The sequence below is a fragment of the Panicum virgatum genome, chromosome 5N (genome assembly GCF_016808335.1).
Source record: "Panicum virgatum strain AP13 chromosome 5N, P.virgatum_v5, whole genome shotgun sequence".
In the NCBI taxonomy this organism is placed as follows: domain Eukaryota; kingdom Viridiplantae; phylum Streptophyta; class Magnoliopsida; order Poales; family Poaceae; genus Panicum; species Panicum virgatum.
Genome location: NC_053149.1, coordinates 17,423,822 through 17,442,055, shown reverse-complemented (window position 1 = coordinate 17,442,055; position 18,234 = coordinate 17,423,822). Strand labels below are relative to the sequence as shown.

General features: G+C 43.7%; 1 protein-coding gene across 1 annotated transcript; it reads left to right on the top strand.

Annotated features, from left to right (window-relative positions):
* The first annotated feature begins 264 nt into the window (after positions 1-264).
* Positions 265-1,781, top strand: LOC120675600 (peroxidase 2-like). Its single transcript, XM_039956799.1, has 2 exons — positions 265-611; positions 703-1,781. The coding sequence occupies exons 1-2, from the start codon at positions 384-386 to the stop codon at positions 1,519-1,521; spliced, it is 1,047 nt and encodes a 348-aa protein (XP_039812733.1). The 5' UTR covers positions 265-383; the 3' UTR covers positions 1,522-1,781.
* Positions 1,782-18,234: the final 16,453 nt, after the last annotated feature.

Genomic DNA, 18,234 nt, shown 5'->3' with positions numbered 1-18,234 from the left:
GAACAAACAACAACCCTAATCGGCTGTATCGTTTAGCATATAATTCCACGTTTAACCAGGTCAGCGGCAGCACCTTTTAGGTGTGAGAGGACTGTATTATGAAGCTAGCTAATGAGATCATGGACGCGCTATGATTATTCAGCAAGGTTGCAAGGCGGCCACCACGTTCCCTTGCCCGTTTTGTGCTCTCATTATCGGTGCCACACACCCAATCATTAACGGTTAAACTACTGGACAAAACCAGCTATATAAGCTCCTGCAGGCCAGGCCCAGCCCCAGAGCATAGCAGCACATCGCAGAGCACCAGCGCCCCTGAGAGCTCATCAGCGGCTAGCTAGCTAGCGGCCTATCTAGCTGGTGCAATTAGCTTATTGAGAAACATCATGAGGCTCTCGGCGGCTGTGCTCTGCGCCCTGGTGGCCGTCCAGGCGGCGGTGCTCCTCGCCGCCGTGCCGGCGGCGCAGGCCGGCGAGCTGCAGGTCGGGTACTACGGCAAGAAATGCAAGGGCCTGGAGAACATCGTCAAGTGGCACGTCATCAGGGCGCTCAAGGCCAACCGCCGCACCGGCTCCGCGCTCGTCCGTCTGCTCTTCCATGACTGCTTCGTCAGGGTAAGCAAACATAATACAGTTCCATGACTGCTAATAATTAATTAAACTGAAAAGCATGGAAGTTAATGGGCTGTTACTTCTATGTATGCAGGGGTGCGATGGCTCTGTCCTCCTGGACGCGTCCTACGACAACCCTCACCCGGAGAAGGAGGCGCCGGCGAACATCGGCCTCACCGCCTTCGACCTCCTGGAGGAGATCAAGGCCGCCGTCGAGGACAAGTGCCCCGGCGTCGTCTCCTGCTCCGACCTCCTCATCTACGCCGCCCGCGACGCGTCCAGCATCCTCAGCAACGGCCATGTCCACTTCGACGTCCCCGCCGGCCGCCTCGACGGCTTCGTCTCCAAGGCCGAGGAGGCCCAGGCCGAGCTCCCGGACTCCGCCGACGACGTGCACAAGCTCATCGCCAACTTCGCCAGGAAGAACTTCACCGTCGAGGAGCTCGTCATCCTCTCCGGCGCCCACTCCATCGGCCAGACGCACTGCTCGTCCTTCGCCGGCCGCCTCTCCGAGCCCGCCGACCAGATCGTCCCGGCCTACCGCGAGCTCCTCAAGTACAAGTGCTCCCAGGGCTCCAACCCGCCCGTGGTCAACAACGTCCGCGACGAGGACTACGACGTCGTGGCGCGGTACACGCCGGGGTTCACCAGCCGGGTGCGCAAGGTCTCCGACTACCTTGACAACTCGTACTACCACAACAACCTTGCCAAGATCGTCACCTTCCACTCCGACTGGACGCTGCTGACGCACAAGGAGGCGCTCGGCCACGTCAAGGAGTACGCCGAGAACGGCACGCTCTGGGACGAGGATTTCGCCGACTCGCTGGTCAAGCTCAGCAAGCTGCCCATGCCGGCGGGGAGCAAGGGCGAGATCAGGAAGAAGTGCAGCGCCATCAACCACCGCCTGTACTAAGCTGCAGGCCGCCGTGCTCCTGCAGCAATGGATCAGAGGTCGAAGAAGAAGAAGCCGTGAGTGCCCAGCCAACTCAACACACACACGGTCATAGATCAAGTTGCCGTAAAGCTTGGTTTTTGTCGTCCATCCATTCTTTTGATTCTCATTGGTTTTATTTGTACTACACTTTGGTGTGCATTTTTCATGTTTGCCAATCTGTTACGTAGCATACATGCATGTCTCACGGAAATAAAATTATACGATATATGTTTCTGACATGTCTTACAATGCAAGTTAGTATGAAATGCCTGAAACAAATGGAAATGACTAAAAAATCGCCATCTTCGTACAACGACGTGTGTGGTCGACATTTCAAATTAGCCCAATACCATCCGGTTCAACGGCGACACAACCAGAACATTGGTTGGTTGTGAGATTTTCAACATCACCACCGGTTGTTGGTAGTAAGAGCAATATGCCTCCTTTGAAATTAAACTGATGATCAAACATATAGGGAACATATCTGGTGCAAACCATAACTTCGTGAAAACCCATGCAAACTATGGTAAAAAAGTCGTCTAAATTCATCAAAAAAATCACACATATAGATGATATGATGATATACAATTTTGTAAAATATCTTGTCCATACTTCAACTACGTTGACAAGAGTGCAAGTAGCTAGTAACAATAAGCAAGTAAATTTCAGATTGTCCATATTGTTTTTAGATAAAGGAAAATTTAAGTATGTACTTAAGCAATATATATATATACATATATATATATACATATATATATACATATATATACATATACATATATATACATATATATATATATACATACATATATATACATACATATACATATATATACATATATATATACATATATATATATACACACACACACACTCGTTCGAACCTAACAAGTCAAGAGAATTTTGAGGGTACTACCGGATGGGTGAGCTCACGATCTACATCTTTCTGGAGACAAAGCTTAACTGGATGTGCGCTGCCTGCATGTGAGTGCAACACTAAAGTATTTATCAAATGTCCTAAAAAATGGAAGTGATAGACTTATATAAACACATGCATGGATGTCACAAAGAGTAGTTAGCCTGTCCCTTCAGCAGTCACAAAAAGTTAAACAAAGGCAGAAAAAGGTGATGCTATACCTATAATGTATCGGAACATGCGAGACAATACGTACCTATCCGACATTGCGACAAGGCAACAAAGATGTGCAACCACATGTCATCGAGCTAGTTAATTTGGAAGATGCTTGGATTCGGTAATAAACTTTGGAGTTTTGAGCATTGTTGGGTGTCAAGATACAAATAAATGCCTATGCATACATAAAAGTTCAATTTGGAAGACTTGTTTATTGTTGAATCTGCTAGAAAAGTAGTACAGTCAAATTGATCCTTCAGAAAATGATGTTGTAGTCAAATTCATTTAGTTAGAAAATCTACCAGGGAGTGCGCAAACGTGCATGATGGTTGGTTGCACACATGTTCAATTGGATTCAGTAAACTAATCTATCAACCTGCGCTACCTCACGGGTAGTAATTTTTAACCGATACTAGGTGATTCCCCGCGCGTTGCTGCGGGATTTGAGAAAGCTTTTTCATAAACTATGATAAAAAATACAATAACTTTTTAAATAAAACACTATAGAGAGTATGTAATAAGATAAATAAGCACTTAGATCGAGTTTGCTAAAAAATGATAGGTTTTCTTAATAAAGAAAAGATCGTATAAACGGTGCACTTATAGAGATTACGTTGAAAGTATATGAGAAATCTTTTGGATGAAAAATAATAGATTTTTGACTTATTCTTTGGTTAGTGAAGAAAGAAACGAATAAGATATGCATTTCATGGATATAAGACGTGCACAATAGTTGATTGGATGGTTTTAATAATAAAGGTGATGTGCCAGATTCAGAGAACAGAGAAATAGTAATACATTGATGCTAGTGGATTGCATGATATGTTAACGTGGATAACAAAATGCTAGTGTAGTGGGTTTTAATTGCATGTGATAGTGCATTGCTGAGGTGAACATCTTGCATGTTGAGAGAAATCTCTAGTGGGGACTAACTATATAGGTTTTATAGATAAGTATTAGAAATTTATTTAAAAGAAGGATCCAAGCTAGTAATTAAATTTTCTTATCTTGTTCTTTCTTATATATATTTTGTATATGCTAGCACAATACTCATATAAGTATACTTTTCTATATCCAGTGTAGTATATTGTATACTCCCTCCATATAGGATATAGAAGATGTTTAGGATAGCGACACACACTACTACAGAAATCGTTTATAAGGGTGGGTAAAATCACATTTTTAGGGCAGCGCGCCACCTGTCCCTGTCTCCCGCAGCTAGAAATAGTCTTTTCCAGGGGTGGGTAAAGGGCACGCCCCTGAAAACCTATTTCCAGAGGCGGGTCATGGCATCAACCGCCCCTGAAAACATATTTTCAGGGGCGGCCCACCCCGTGAGCTGCCCCTGAAAATGTAATTTCCAGGGGCGGTTGATGCCATGACCCGCCCCTGAAATTGTTTTCCCACCAAGCCACTATTTGAAATTCCAAATATATTTCCCGCTGTATTAAACCATTCAAATTTCTGTTTCCCCCCCAATTTATTGTAATATGTTTCCCGCTGTATTAAATCATTTAAATTTTTGTTTCCTGCCAATTTTCACCTATAAAGCCAGTGCGCGATTCGATTTAGCTTTTCAAAATCCTATTTCCGCTTTATTATATTTAAATTTCTGTTTCCCGCCAATTTTCATATGTCAAGCTAGTGCGCTATTGAGGATTTTGTGATCGATGATGAATATATTTATTAAACATAAATAATTACAAATTCAATATAAAATCATATAAATGTGTTATTACAGTGCAACATTAGAGTACAGACATCATGAAAGTGCGTAGAGTACAGACATCATTTACGTTGAGTAACACTACTAGTGTCGGCCCGAAGTTCCTGATTGTCCCACTGACGGAGGCTTGCATATTTTGGGTCAGTTGATAATTCATGCTCAGGGTGAACAAATTCTCCATCTATATGAGCCACTTCATGCAAAATGAAGCGACATAAATTGTCGACTATAAAAAGAAGTTGTTGCTCATGGAGTGACCTTTGTGGGTTGGCCGTTGATCCTAAAAATATAAAATCCATTCCAAAATTAAGCCAAGTGTTAGATGCAAACACTTACATTATGCAGTTATGCATCTATCCTAGCAAAGAGTAGATGCTTACCCATTCGGGATCTTTTGTGTATCTCCTGAGCTCCCTCATGTGCTTGCACACGTAGTAGCCACAGTACACAGAACCTACAAGTTGCTTGTGGCATGGAAAGTTTGTGTGCATCACCATTTTATTTTTCCTATCGGCGGGGGGGGGGTGTGAATTCCTCCTTTGTAAATGTAGTGCTTGTAAGTCCTATTTTTTATGAAAAAGAAAAAAATAAAAAGTTATTTATTTCTGCAAGATTTAGCATGAAGTCGAAGTATAAAATAACAATTTTGCTAACATGTTGAGGATGGCTACGAATTCATTGTATCTGCTCTTCGCAAAATCAGCGGAGTCCAATACAAGCATAAATCCACGCTTTGGCATGATCATAAATGCAATCCAATGATTTCTGCAAAAATATCATATATGATTTCTTAGTCAGTTATTCGAAGGAAGTGCATATTATACCAAATGATTGAGACTACACTTACTGAAAGTGGTATGGTGCTCATATGACATCCCTGTCCTGCCACCATTGAATCTGAAGCAATATGTAGGTACCATCTGTCCTAATGATTTTTTGTGGGCCTCATTTCGCACATCATTTATTTCCTTGCACATTTTATAGTTTTTAAATCATCGTGGTCGTCATTCCACAACATTGGCCCGTAATGGCGCTTCTCACAACTAGCTAACAGGTCAAGGAACGCGATCTTCTTATTTATCTTATCCACTTGTCATTGTAGCATCCTGTAGAGTGAAATATCACAACTAATTAGATATGTATGCATATATAAGTACAGATCATTGCATATAAGATATTAATTTGGATGCGACACTTACATGCACTAGAGTCTTACCATTTCTATGCTTAGTTCTTGGAGGTTGAACATTTCTTGGACGTCTTGAAAATCGAACATGATATCAGTGACACCTTTAGTTTGTGATCCAAAAATATCAGGAGGGTACCGAGCCCAAATGCTTCTGAGGTCAAGTCTACATGCCCTCCTGTACCAACTGTGCATCCTCTTCATAAAACTTGGAGCCCCTTCCATTAAATAGTGGGGTAGAAAATCTTTACCATACTCAAATTTTATCGGACAATTCGTTAAATCTACTATGTCATCGACCCCAATATTTCGAGGGAACTCGTGGTCAGTGTGGGTTATGAAAACGCCCGGTCGTCTGGTGGCACTAGAATCTGAAACATCCTTTGACTTGTCTTTTGCCTTATCCATTGACCTCTGCTTGATTTTGCTGCGTGCCATTTATTTACAATATCTGAGTCCTCCTTCTGGTATGACTGTATCACTCGTGGTACATACAACTACCCAAGTTGTTGTTGTTGTTGTGGTGGTGGCTGAGCCGGTGCCGTGTGCGCTCGTGATGGTGATGATACTTTAGCTGGTCGGTGAAGCTTGAGCTGCTGGTGGCGGTGAAGCTTGAGCTGGTGGTGGTGGTGAAGCTGGAGCTAGTTGTGGCGATGTTGGAGCCGGTGGCGGCGATGCTGGAGCCAGTGGTGGCGATGCTGGAGCTCGTGGTGACGGGGCTGGTAGATAACTTGGAGCCAGTAGTGTCTGATGTGCCGGCCCTTCTGGTGAAACAAGCAGTATGATATCTCTTTTGTGCCATAGAATGGTGATGCCAATGCACTCTCCAAGCGTGGCCCTCCCATCAGAAGTAGGGATGTCTATCTCATTGTCCTCATAGCTTGTTTTCAGGAGCTCCTGCACTCGCACGCACACATATAGTGGCGGGATTGGTTTTGCATTAAATAAACTCGCAACAGGATCCACGTGGGCCTTGGAAACTTCTTTCGTCTTTCCAGCTCTACCTATTGGATAGAGCAGCATGAATGGAGTAGTACTTGTTATACAATCTACCGGTCATGGTTGTGTTGTGGTTGAGGCAACACTGCTCTGAGCACATGCCATATTCGCTTGGGCTAATACCGGATGGGGCATCATCACCATCTGGCCGGACTGCTGTTGCCCCAATTTGCAACGGATTCATCCATATTTGCCCGGACTGCTGCTCTGCTAATTGTGCAAACATTTCCTTAAACTTTGATTCCGCTGCTTCCTCGGCCGCTTGTATCATCTCTTCCTTGTAGCGGTCATGCCTCTTGTAGGTAGACCGGTCCTCCTCGAATCCTTCCCTAAAGGTCAACTTTGAGGACACGCCTCTGATGCGGCCTCCGTGCTCTTTGGTCCCAATGGTTGTGTTAAGCACATCCTTGTCCCTCTTGACTCTGAACTTTCCTTCTTTCTGAAGCTCGGTAAGTTCGTACATTTTTCGTGCGATGGCTTCAGTCTCGGGTTTGTCAAAATTTGGCTTGCCTTCCATTATCTTAGGCTTCCTTGCTTCAAGCCAGAACCAGCCACGCTCAATAAGGCCTGCAAAAGAGTCTGGTTGCCCTGCGGCTATTGCAGCCTCTTTTTCACACCGCCATTAATCGGCCTTCCTTTGGTATCCACCCGGGCCAAGATGGACTTTATGTACATTGCTCATTGCTATGTCAGAATTTTTCTTGCTTAGCACTAGAGATTCTTCAGTGCTCTTTTGCCGAACAAACTCTTCCCATTGTGCTGGTGTGATTTCCCCATAATCCGCAAATGGTGTTCGGTCCTTTTTCACATACTTAGTATTTAGTTCACTCTTCCACCGGCGGAAACTCTTACCCAACATCATCCTAGCATAATGCCTAACCCTATCTTGAGTTCCTCTTGGCAAAATAAAGGTTTTGCTCAACAGCTGCCACATCACCTCCTTCCTTCCCTTGGGAACTGTTGGCCAATCGAGGATCGTTGGATCCAAAACCATCATTGTTCTTATTATAGAACAAATTGCGTTCCGAAACTTTGCACACACCTATGGAGGCTCTATGGGCTCGCCTGCTGCAATAACTGCGTTGACCACCCATTGGCCTTCGGGGTATTTGTTTCTTCCACGCTGACCACAAATAGAGTCTGGTAATCATGAATGGTGGTGAAGATAATAGCTCTTAGATTAAAGGTCTGTCGTGTGAAGCCGTCAAATATATTGATACCCTCCTTCCATAGAGTTTCCATCTCTTGCATCAGAGGCTCAAGAAAAATATCAATATCGATGCTAGGATGGAAGATACTTCGTCTTCTGGCACAACCATATAGGAAGGTTGTACATCGTCAATATCACCGGCCAAGTGTTGTGAGTGCTAGTCCAGTCACCAAACGGATTCATTCCGTCCGTACTCAATGCAAACCTAACGTTCCTTGGGTCCTTTCCAAATTCCAGATAATACTGCTCATCGAATTTCTTCCACTGGCGAGCATCAGTTGGATGTCGAAGCTTTCTGTCGCCCTTCTTGCGCTTATCTGAATCCCACAAGCACACTAGCTTAGCATCCTTTGGGTTGGAGAAGAAACGTCTTAGGCGGTCGGCAACCGGGAGGTACCACATAACCATCGCCGGAATTCGCCTCTGCTTCAGATGTGTAAACTAGTATCTAGTGGCTCTGCAATACTATTCGCTGCACCTTCCTCTCCCTTTTGTTCCTGTCTGCTGGACCTTGATTATCGCCACCAGAATAACCAGTATTGTTTTTGTATCTATTTGCAGAACATACAGGGCATTTGTCCAAGTCTTTGAAAGCATCTCCATAATACAAAATACAATAATTCGGACATGCATGAATTCTTTCCACACCCATTGTGAACGGGTTGACAAGCTTCTTTGCTCGATATGTGTTCTCATGCACTTTATTTGGCTTCGGAAGCAACCAGGCCAACATACCTAGGAGATCATTGAAACTACTGTCTGACTAGCTGTGCTTAGCCTTTAGCGTCAACAGCTCAAGTACAAAACGAAGAATGGTCCAGTGTTTCGGATATTCTTTAGACCGCTCATATATATTTTCCTCTGCTGATTTCTTCACCGTCTTGAAGTTTTCTAACCCCTTTGCACTACCAACCAACAGCTCCGTTTTGGTGTGACGCAACAACTGGCTTAGGAAATTACCATCATCAAGTTCATCGCTATCATTATCACTGCCAAGATCCATGGGACCCCCATCGACGCCATCACTATAACCACCACCAACATCTTCATCATCACCGTCAGCATCATCAAAATCATCAAATAATATATTAAACTCAGGGTCTTACATTAATTCATCGAGTGAATTCTCTCTCTGAGGTTGTTCTTCTTCACCATGTTTATTTAATATCATGTAGTTGTCTACAAAACCACTAATCAACACATGCGATCTAATTATAGTTGTGTCGCTGAATACTCTCATATTTTTGCAGGTTCTGCATGGGCAATGTATCATCGGTGTCTTCTCAATTCTTGCATGGTTTTCCGCAGCTTGAATGAATTTATTAATTTCACCACGGAAATATGCATCTGTCCTTCGTGCTTTGTACATCCAAGTTCTATCAATCTCTAAACACCAATAATAGAAAAACAATACATAATTTAAACAAATTAAAACAAGCGGTTAAATAATTTGCGAAATAAATGCTAAGTAAATCTATACCTAAGCGTAAATATTGGAAAAAGTCAATTTACTATGTAATCGGATTTAACGAGGAAGAAAGGTAAAAACGATAAAAATAGATTGATTTGGTAGATTCGATTGGGTTGCATTTCCTCAATCGGTCATAACCCTTTCTATTTATAGGGTGGGGAGGTCTGTACCTGTGGGAGGTCGAAAATATGTTAAAAACCGATCTAGAATCAAATTACAACTCTAATTCAGACTAATCTGCTACATTATATTCGGGACAACAAGGGTTTTCTAACCAGGACAACAAGAGTTTTCCAACCGGGACAAATCAATGTTTCTGTACTAGTGGTAGCTGAAAGTGATTCTCTATGAATCTAACTAAATTTTTAATTAAGGATGATGTGATTCTACGTGGAAAGTGAACCAAGAAAAGCTTGTTTTTCCAGCTCCCAGCGTCTTGGTTTATTTTAGATATATACTCACTTCACTTAATCAATCTAGAATTACTTTTGAGCATAATACCATTTGACAGAGCTCCTCCTAGAATCAGTATATGAGTTCCTCTAGGAGCACTGCCAAATAATAGGCCTTTAGATTTCAACTTTTAATCCATACGATACAAGTAAAGAGGAACCCAAGAAATTGATCAGATGGAAGAAGGAAAACGACTTGTATATTTAATGCCTAGGAGTATATGATAATTGGTATCGTAGTAAATGCTCTATGATCATACCTCTAGTATTTTGGGGAATAAAAGTGACTATAGTCGAATATCAAATGCATCCATGAGGGACCTTAATGCGATGCACACAAACAAAAATGGGTTACCGTACGAAGTTCGGTTCAGCAAAAATTTGTGAACTATATATGCCAGAACTTTTAGAGATTTACTTGCAGGATATTCAGTCAAAGGTGATGTGTGACTGTAGTTTGGCTGAATTTTATTACTGAAGTGAATGCATTTTGTCGGTAGAAGGATATAGGCGGCAGTGCTGCCAGCCTCAATGATTGTACCGTTGAATGCGAGTTAGATGTGACCTTAACTAGTAATTATATATAAATTCAAAAATAGCAAACAGAACAACCTAATAAACCTTAGAAAAGAGAAAGTCCACGGCAAGAACAACTAAAGTGCTCGCCCCGTTGAAGTGCAAGACATGATTGCCACGTTAGCTAGCTGCTTCTCTGTCACCGGAAATTCAACAGGTCTCAATGATCGTCCCTCGTGCATGAACCTCCGACTGAACATGGTGATTATATAGTCTAACCTGCATGAAGGAATGTGTTTACTAACTAATCGCAGTTGGCCGTTGCTAATGACTTCTCTCATTGCTAGGCACTAAACGCACTATATATACTAGCCTAGTTTCCTGGGAGATCTCACACAGCACAGCACAGGCCCGGTCGATCTGGGGATAGCAAAATCACCAGCAAAAAAAAAAAAACCCCCAAGCCTTCCCATTTCCGTTTCGGCGAGAAAATGAAGGTGTCCGCTGTTGTTCTGGTGCTGGTGGCCTTCCAGGCCGCCGCCGGCGCCGTGCACCCCGACGGTCGGCTACTACAACGACAAATGCAACTGCAGCGTCGAGGGTATCGTCAGAGATACCGTCAAGGCGGCCCTCGACGCCGACATTACCAAGGGTGCTGCACTCGTCAGGCTGTTCTTCCATGACTGCTTCGTCAGGGTAAGCAAAGAAAACCATGCAAACACATGACGTCTTTGTTTGAAATTTATCAGCAACTATGACATCATCTTCTATATGGAGTCTCAGTAAAACAAAATGCCAAATCAATTTCGAAATATCCAAGTACTTCAGTTTTTTTCATTTCAGTTACATAAAATTTCTGATGTTTTTCTCTTTCAGTCATCACCTAGACACAAATATTCATCCTCTTGTACACGTGTAGGGCTGCGATGGTTCTGTCCTTCTGGATCCGACGGACGCGAAGCCCAATCCTTTTGTGCTTATTTGCGACGAAAAAATGAGCGTCGTCGTCTCCTGGGTGGAAGGGCGGCGGAGCGCCTCCGCCTCCAGGGTGGATGGGCGGCGGTGCGCCTCCGTCCCTGTGACGGCGGACGGCGGCATCGAGACCACCGGATCCTTCTCGGCTCCTAGTATCCATTGGACGCCGCGTGGTGGTGACGATCTCCGGGAGCATGCGTCCTCGCCGCGTCAAGTTCGTTCATCTTCTTCCTTTGACCAGGTTCGGCGGGTAGGGTGGAATCAAAAGGGGCGATCGCGACTGAGCGCTCAAGCTGCATCTGAGCCAGCCTGTCGGCAATCAGCATGGAAGGAGGAATTGGAGAAGCTTCACCTAGCCGCAGAGATCAAATGTAATATGTTCTCAACGCATCAGACTAGGTCTGTCTCTGCGGATTTGGGTCATCCTGATGAGAATCCAGAAGTGGAATTGAGCGCGCAGGGCGAAGGAGATTCGAAAGTGGTTGGGCCGCAGGAAAAGGTTGGGCTGCCTTTTGGGCGTAGAGTGGAAGACCTGTTTTCCCATTCATGGCGACCAGAGCCCACTTCCAGCTGGGTTTGGATTCGGAAGCCCGGGGTGATGGGCTGTGAGGAATTCCCCGCTCGATTTGATGAAGTACGCTTATGGGGGTCGCGTGCCCATCGGGTTGTTAGGGTTCCTCCACCGCCGCCACTTCCTCGTTCGTTTGTGAGTGCTGTGCGTGAGGGTGAGATGAGGCGAGCTCCGCCTAGGCAGAGATGGGAGGAACAAGGACCTTCCAAGCGCAGAATCGAAGAAGACAGGAGGGGTGGGGAATTTGGTCGAGGGTTTAGTTCAGCTGATGGGGATCGAAGGGAAGGGAGGTTTGATGCGGATTATCCCAGAGAGCAGGTTCTTCGTGACAGGCTGGTTGCGGAGCGGAATTTCCAGAGAGAGGATTGGGAACTCAGAGTACCCAACAACAGAGAGGCCAACTACAACCAAAGATTCGATGAGTTCAGAACTAGTGATTCAGAGAAACTCTTTAGGAATGGGGATCGGATAGGAGTGGGAATGCAACGAAATGCTCGCATCCCTACAATCCATGATAGACTTGGAGAGGGGGGGACCCAGAAACGGAGCTGATGAAGGGAGGGACAGGGGATTTGCTCAGGATAGCCGCGGTGTCCCTCGACCCAAGAATTTTGGCACTTGCAGGTGGTGTGGCCAGGAGGGGCATCATCAGGCGACCTGTACCAATGATCTACTATGTTTCCGCTGTAAAAAGTCTGGTCACATCGCAACCCAATGTCCCCAACACCTGGGATGCAAAATGAGGATGTTTGGATTTGGTGTTCCCGGCCATGGCTTCTATAGTTTGCAACTTCCTGAGATGAAGGAGCCAAATCCTGAAGAAAATCTGGGAGCCATACAAATTGTGAGTGGGAAGGCTTCAGTGGATTGGGTGGAAGAGGAGCTAAAACATCTTATTGACAACAAGTGGGATTGGAAAGTGAGATAAATATCTGATAGAGAGTTTCTTGCAGTCTTCCCCAACAAAACGATGCTTGATGCTTTCTCCAAATCAAACGGTATTAAACTGGCCCTTCACAATATCTTTGCAAAGGTTTCTAGGTCCAACCTAGACTCTGAGGCTTCCTCAGTTCTCCAAACTGGATGGGTTAAGATCTACAACATCCCATCTGCTGCCAGGAATGAAGAAGCTGTCAAACAAATAGCAGAACTAGCAGGAGAAGTGGTAGTGGTTGATGAATTGTCACTGATCAGAGATGGCCCGGTGAGAGTGAAGCTTAATGGCAGAGAAATTCATAAACTGCGAGGTTACATTGAAGTTTTCTTTGGCAAGATAGGCCGAGAGCTCAGGTTTGTAGCTGAAGGTGGCTCTAGGGGACTGTCTGGGGGAGATCAACCCCCCTCCAAAAAAACCAGATGTGGATTCTGATGAAGAGGAGGACGACTTAGGAACAGACAATGAGCTGGAACTTGAAAAGATGAGAAAGAAGTATGAAAGAGACAATCACAAAGAGTCTGAAGTGGCTGGAAAGTCTAATTCTGCCCCAACTAAATAGAGGGATCAGGAGATTCCCACCAACTCAGTGATGGCAATGCCCACAGGAAGCATTAAACAGGGAGGAGAGGGAGAAAATTCTTCAAAGCTAAGCTGGAGTTCTTTTGTGCATGATAATAACTTAAGGGAATCTGTCACAGAACCAACAGTGCTGAAAGAGGAGGTGTGCTTAGCTGAGGCTGTGGTGGAAATACTTTCCATTAGTCAAGACCCATGTGAAGGTGATGGGATATCCTCCCAAGAACCTAATTTGCCTGGTCATGTGATGGTTCCCAATGCTGCTCCAAACACTGTGCAGGGAGATTTAAACACCATGATAGTGGACAAGACTGCTGATACAAGGGACTCTGAGCAAAACTCTGCAGGGATGGTATGGGAGAATACAGTGGGATATGGAGAGATCCCCAAAATGAACCCCAACACAATTCTGGTACATGACAGAGATGGATGTGTTTGGATGGATAAAGATAAATGTCCTGTTCTCAGACTGGACTGTGAGAAAGAAAACCCAAAGATCCTAGAGGAGGCTGAGACTCAGAGGGAGGGGGAATGATGCTCGAGAGCACTTCTGCAATTGAGGAGATGTTAGCTGAAAAAGAGGACGAAGGAAATCCATGGGAGATCAGTTTGCCACCAAAAAGTAGGAGAGATAACCCGGTGGTGGGAACAAGGAAGAGCTCTAGGATATTGTCAAGGGAGGATGCTGTTATGGGGGGGGGGCTTCTTCCAGTTTCACAGGTACCTCTTCTAATGCTTTTGCTATATTAAATTCTGTTGATGAGGAAACCTAGGAAAATATTGCTACTGATTGTGATATCATTCTGGGGGGTAATATTGAGGTGATTAGATCCACTCTTTCAGCAATACAACTAGAAGAAATGGCAAGAGCTGCTATAGCTGAAGCCAATTATAAATCTAGCTTGGATGCCAAAATGGGTTCTTCCCATGTTTTAGAGGGGGGAAATCTGGACTTATCTTATATTTCTAATAGTCATAGGGGGTTTGTGGTTGGTAATAAGAGGGGGAAAACTGGAAAAAAGGAGCAAACTTAGCAGGGAATTTAAACGTATTAGTATCCAATGAAAGCCCTCTTTTGGAATATCAGGGGCATGGGGAAGCCTTCCAGGGTTAGGCTTTTGAAGGATCTCATTTCTCAAGAACAGTTTGAGCTTGTGGGGGTTCAGGAGACTATCAAACAACATTTCTTTCTGCAAGAATTGGAAGCCTTGATGCCAGGTATCAATTTCAAATGGAATTGGGTACCTGCTAAGGGGCACTCAGGGGGGATTCTATTAGGAGTAAGGGGGGACATCCTAGAGGTTGAAAACTTGGTGACTGGTAATTTCGTTGTTAAAGCTCAGGTGAGACACAGAAGTTCCAATTTGAGATGGTCCTTCCTGACAGTGTATGGCCCAGCAAACCATGAACTGTCTGAAAATTTTTTGATGGAGCTGGAGCAAAGGTGCTGCCAAATAACTTTTCCACTTGTAGTAGGGGGTGATTTTAACTTAATTAGAAAAGAAACTGACAAAAGCTCGGGGCAGGGCAACAAGCTCTTGATGAACATGTTCAATTCTTTTATTGAAAGATGCCAACTCCGAGAGATTAAAAGAGTGGGATCTAGATATACTTGGACAAATAAGCAAGACAATCAAGTTCTCACTAATATTGACAGGGTTTTTATGACGACTGATTGGGAATGCAAGTACCCTCTGGCCACCTTAAAAAGTGCTATCAGAGTGGGATCTGACCACTGGCCTTTGATTCTGGATACTGGTGAGAGGTTAGCCCCTAGGAATAGGCAGTTCTTCTTTGAAAAACAATGGCTACAGGAACCTGATTTCAGAGAAATAGTGGTAAGAAAATAGTTTAAAGGGAGAAGTAGACACCCTGTTCAAGCTTACTCAGTAGACAAATGGCATGGGAATCTTTGTAGCCTGAGATCCTTCCTGAAAGGGTGGGGAGCAAATCTGAGAGGTGACTATGGGAGGAAAAAAGAGGCCCTACTTAAACAGATTTCAGATATTGATAGCTCTGAACAACAAGGAACACTAAGCAAAGAGAAATGGACTCATAGAATACAGATTGAGGCTGAGTTGGAGTCTCTAATGGAAAAGGAAGAGCTCTACTGGAAACAAAGATCTGGGGTAAAGACGATACTACAAGGGGATGCCAATACCATGTTTTTCCACCTATCAGCCAATGGAAGGAGAAGGAAACAATCTGTCCTAATGCTGGAAGATGGAGGTATAGAGGTAACAGATCCACTTCAAATTTAGAAAATGATCTATGATTACTATAAGCAACTCTTTGGATATAGAGAGAAATCTAATGTGAAGCTTGACTCCAATGTCTGGATGAATAATGGGGGATTGTCTGGCAGTGATAGAGTGGAACTTTGTAAACCCTTCACAAAGGCTGAAGTCAAATAGGCAGTATTTGAGATGAAGGAAGACTCAACACCTGGACCAGATGGCTTTGGGGTTTCATTCTATAAAGAATTTTGGGAGACTATCAAAGATGAGCTATTATCCATGGTTAATAACTTTTATCTGGGGAAACTAGACATTGCTAGGCTCAATTATGGTGTGATTACACCTATTCCCAAGATCAAAGAAGCAAACAATGTGAAACAATTTAGACCAATCTGCTTGCTAAATGTCAGCTTCAAGATTTTTACCAGGCTGTTGATGAACAGATTAACCCTATTGGCTGATAAGATTATTAGTAAGAATCAGTCTGCTTTCATCAAGGGGAGATATATTCTGGACAGTGCAGTAACCTTGCATGAAGTGATGCATGAGATGCAAAGCAAGAAATTGAAGGGGTAATTTTCAAAATTGACTTTGAGAAGGCATACGATAGTATCAACTGGGAGTTTGTAGAACATGTACTAGAAAGAAAAGGATTTCCCACTAAGATGAAAGATTAGATCATGCAAACTGTAAGAGGGGGAAAAGTTTGTATTAATTTAAATGGAGAAAATGAACCATACTTCAAGACTCACAGAGGCCTAAGTCAATGCGACCATTTATCTCCTATCCTCTTCAATCTGGCTGCTGATGCCCTTGATCATATTCTTGGGAAAGCCAAAGAAAAAGGTCACATTCAAGGGGTGGTGCCACATTTAGTGGAGGGTGGCTTGACTCACATTCAATATGCAGACGATACTGTTATTTTGATGGGGCTAGATGATAACACAATCAGAAATTATAAATTCCTTCTTTACTACTTTGAGTGGATGTCGAGGCTTAAAATTAACTATCACAAGAGTGAGATGATTGTTTTTGGGGCTCAAGATGGAGAATAGATTAGGGTGGCTAATATGCTCAATTGTAAGGTTGGGAAGTTGCCCATGGATTACTTAGGTTTGCCCATTAGCAGTAGAGCGGTTGGGGCTGCTAGCTTTGAGGGTATGATGAATAAAATGAGGAACAAACTGCAACCCTGGAAAGGAAGAAATCTGTCCTCGGGTGTAAGACTAATTCTAACTAATTCATCACTTAGTAGCATTCCCATATAAATGATGGGAATGTTTCTGCTTCCTGGTGAAGTTCACCACAAAATGGACACGCTAAGATCTAAGTTCTTTTGGAGAGGTGACATTGAGAGGTTCAAGTATCATATGATGAGGTGGGATAATGTCTGCTTGCCCAAGGATTATGGGGGTTTGGGTATTCTAAATTCAAAAATTCTGAATGAATCACTCCTACTGAAATGGATTTGGCGAATCTATAATGCTGATGAGAAGGATTTATGCTGTAATCTTCTAAGAGAGAAATACTTGAGAACTCGTCCCTTAGCAAAATGTAGAAGGACAGGAGGATCACAATTCTGGAGAGGCATCCAAAAGGTTAAAGACCGTTTCTATGTGGGAGCGTCTTTCTCTGTTGGCAATGGGGAGAATACCAGATTCTGGATTGTTACATGGCTCGGTGAAGTCCCTCTCAAAGTAAAATTTTCTAAACTTTTTGGTTGCTGCCGGTCTAAAGAGAGCTTGGTCAGTGACTATTGGAAACAGGGTGAATGGGCTGTGTCCTTCAGGCGTACCTTTGGGATGGCTGAAACCCAGGAATGGAACGACCTCCTCCAAGAATTAGAGGGGATCCAACCAACGAATAACCCTGATCATGTGATCTGGAAACTAGAGAAGAAGGGCCATTACACAACTAAGTCTATATATAGATTCATAACATTTGGGGGTGTGATTGATAGACGATTTCGGAAAATTTGGAAAAACAGGATGTCTTTGAAACTGAGAGTTTTTGTATGGCAAGCTTTACACAACAGACTTCAAACCCGGGTGGTTCTAAAAAAGATGAAATGGAAAGGGGATGACAAATGCCCTTTGTGCAACAAACCTGAAACAGTAGACCACATTTTTTTCCAGTGTGTGATTGCTTCTTTTGTTTGGGCGTGCTTTAAAGAAGCCCTTGGGTGGGATAGGGCGCCGAGTAGTTTAGGGGAGGTCTTCTCAAATTGGATCCCAATGGGGTGTACTGATTATGATACCAAACTGTTTTCTTTTGCCATCATATGGTGGTCCTTATGGCTCTCTCGTAACAAAATGAGATTAGAAAAGAAATTTCCGAAGCAACCAGTGGATGTCTTGTACTCTATTATTCTCAAACTGCGAAATTGGGGGGTGTTGCTGCAGGAGGAGGACAGGAAACGTTTTGACAAGGCGTGCGACGTTCTGGAGCTGTGGAGGAAGGAGTTTATCAAGACTGGAGAGCAAGTTACATCAACGACCGTCGTTCCTTTTTAGCGTCTTTTGTTTTAGCTACCACGGTTGTGGATTGTTCCAAAAGACCTTCTCTAGTTCCTGTGCTTTCTAGTTAAGCTGGTATCCCCAGCAAGTTATCGAGTCTGTACGAACTTATATGCTTTCTTAATAAGCAGGAATTGTTCTGGTTCAAAAAAAAAACCAAGCCTTCCCATTTCCGTTTCGGCGAGAAA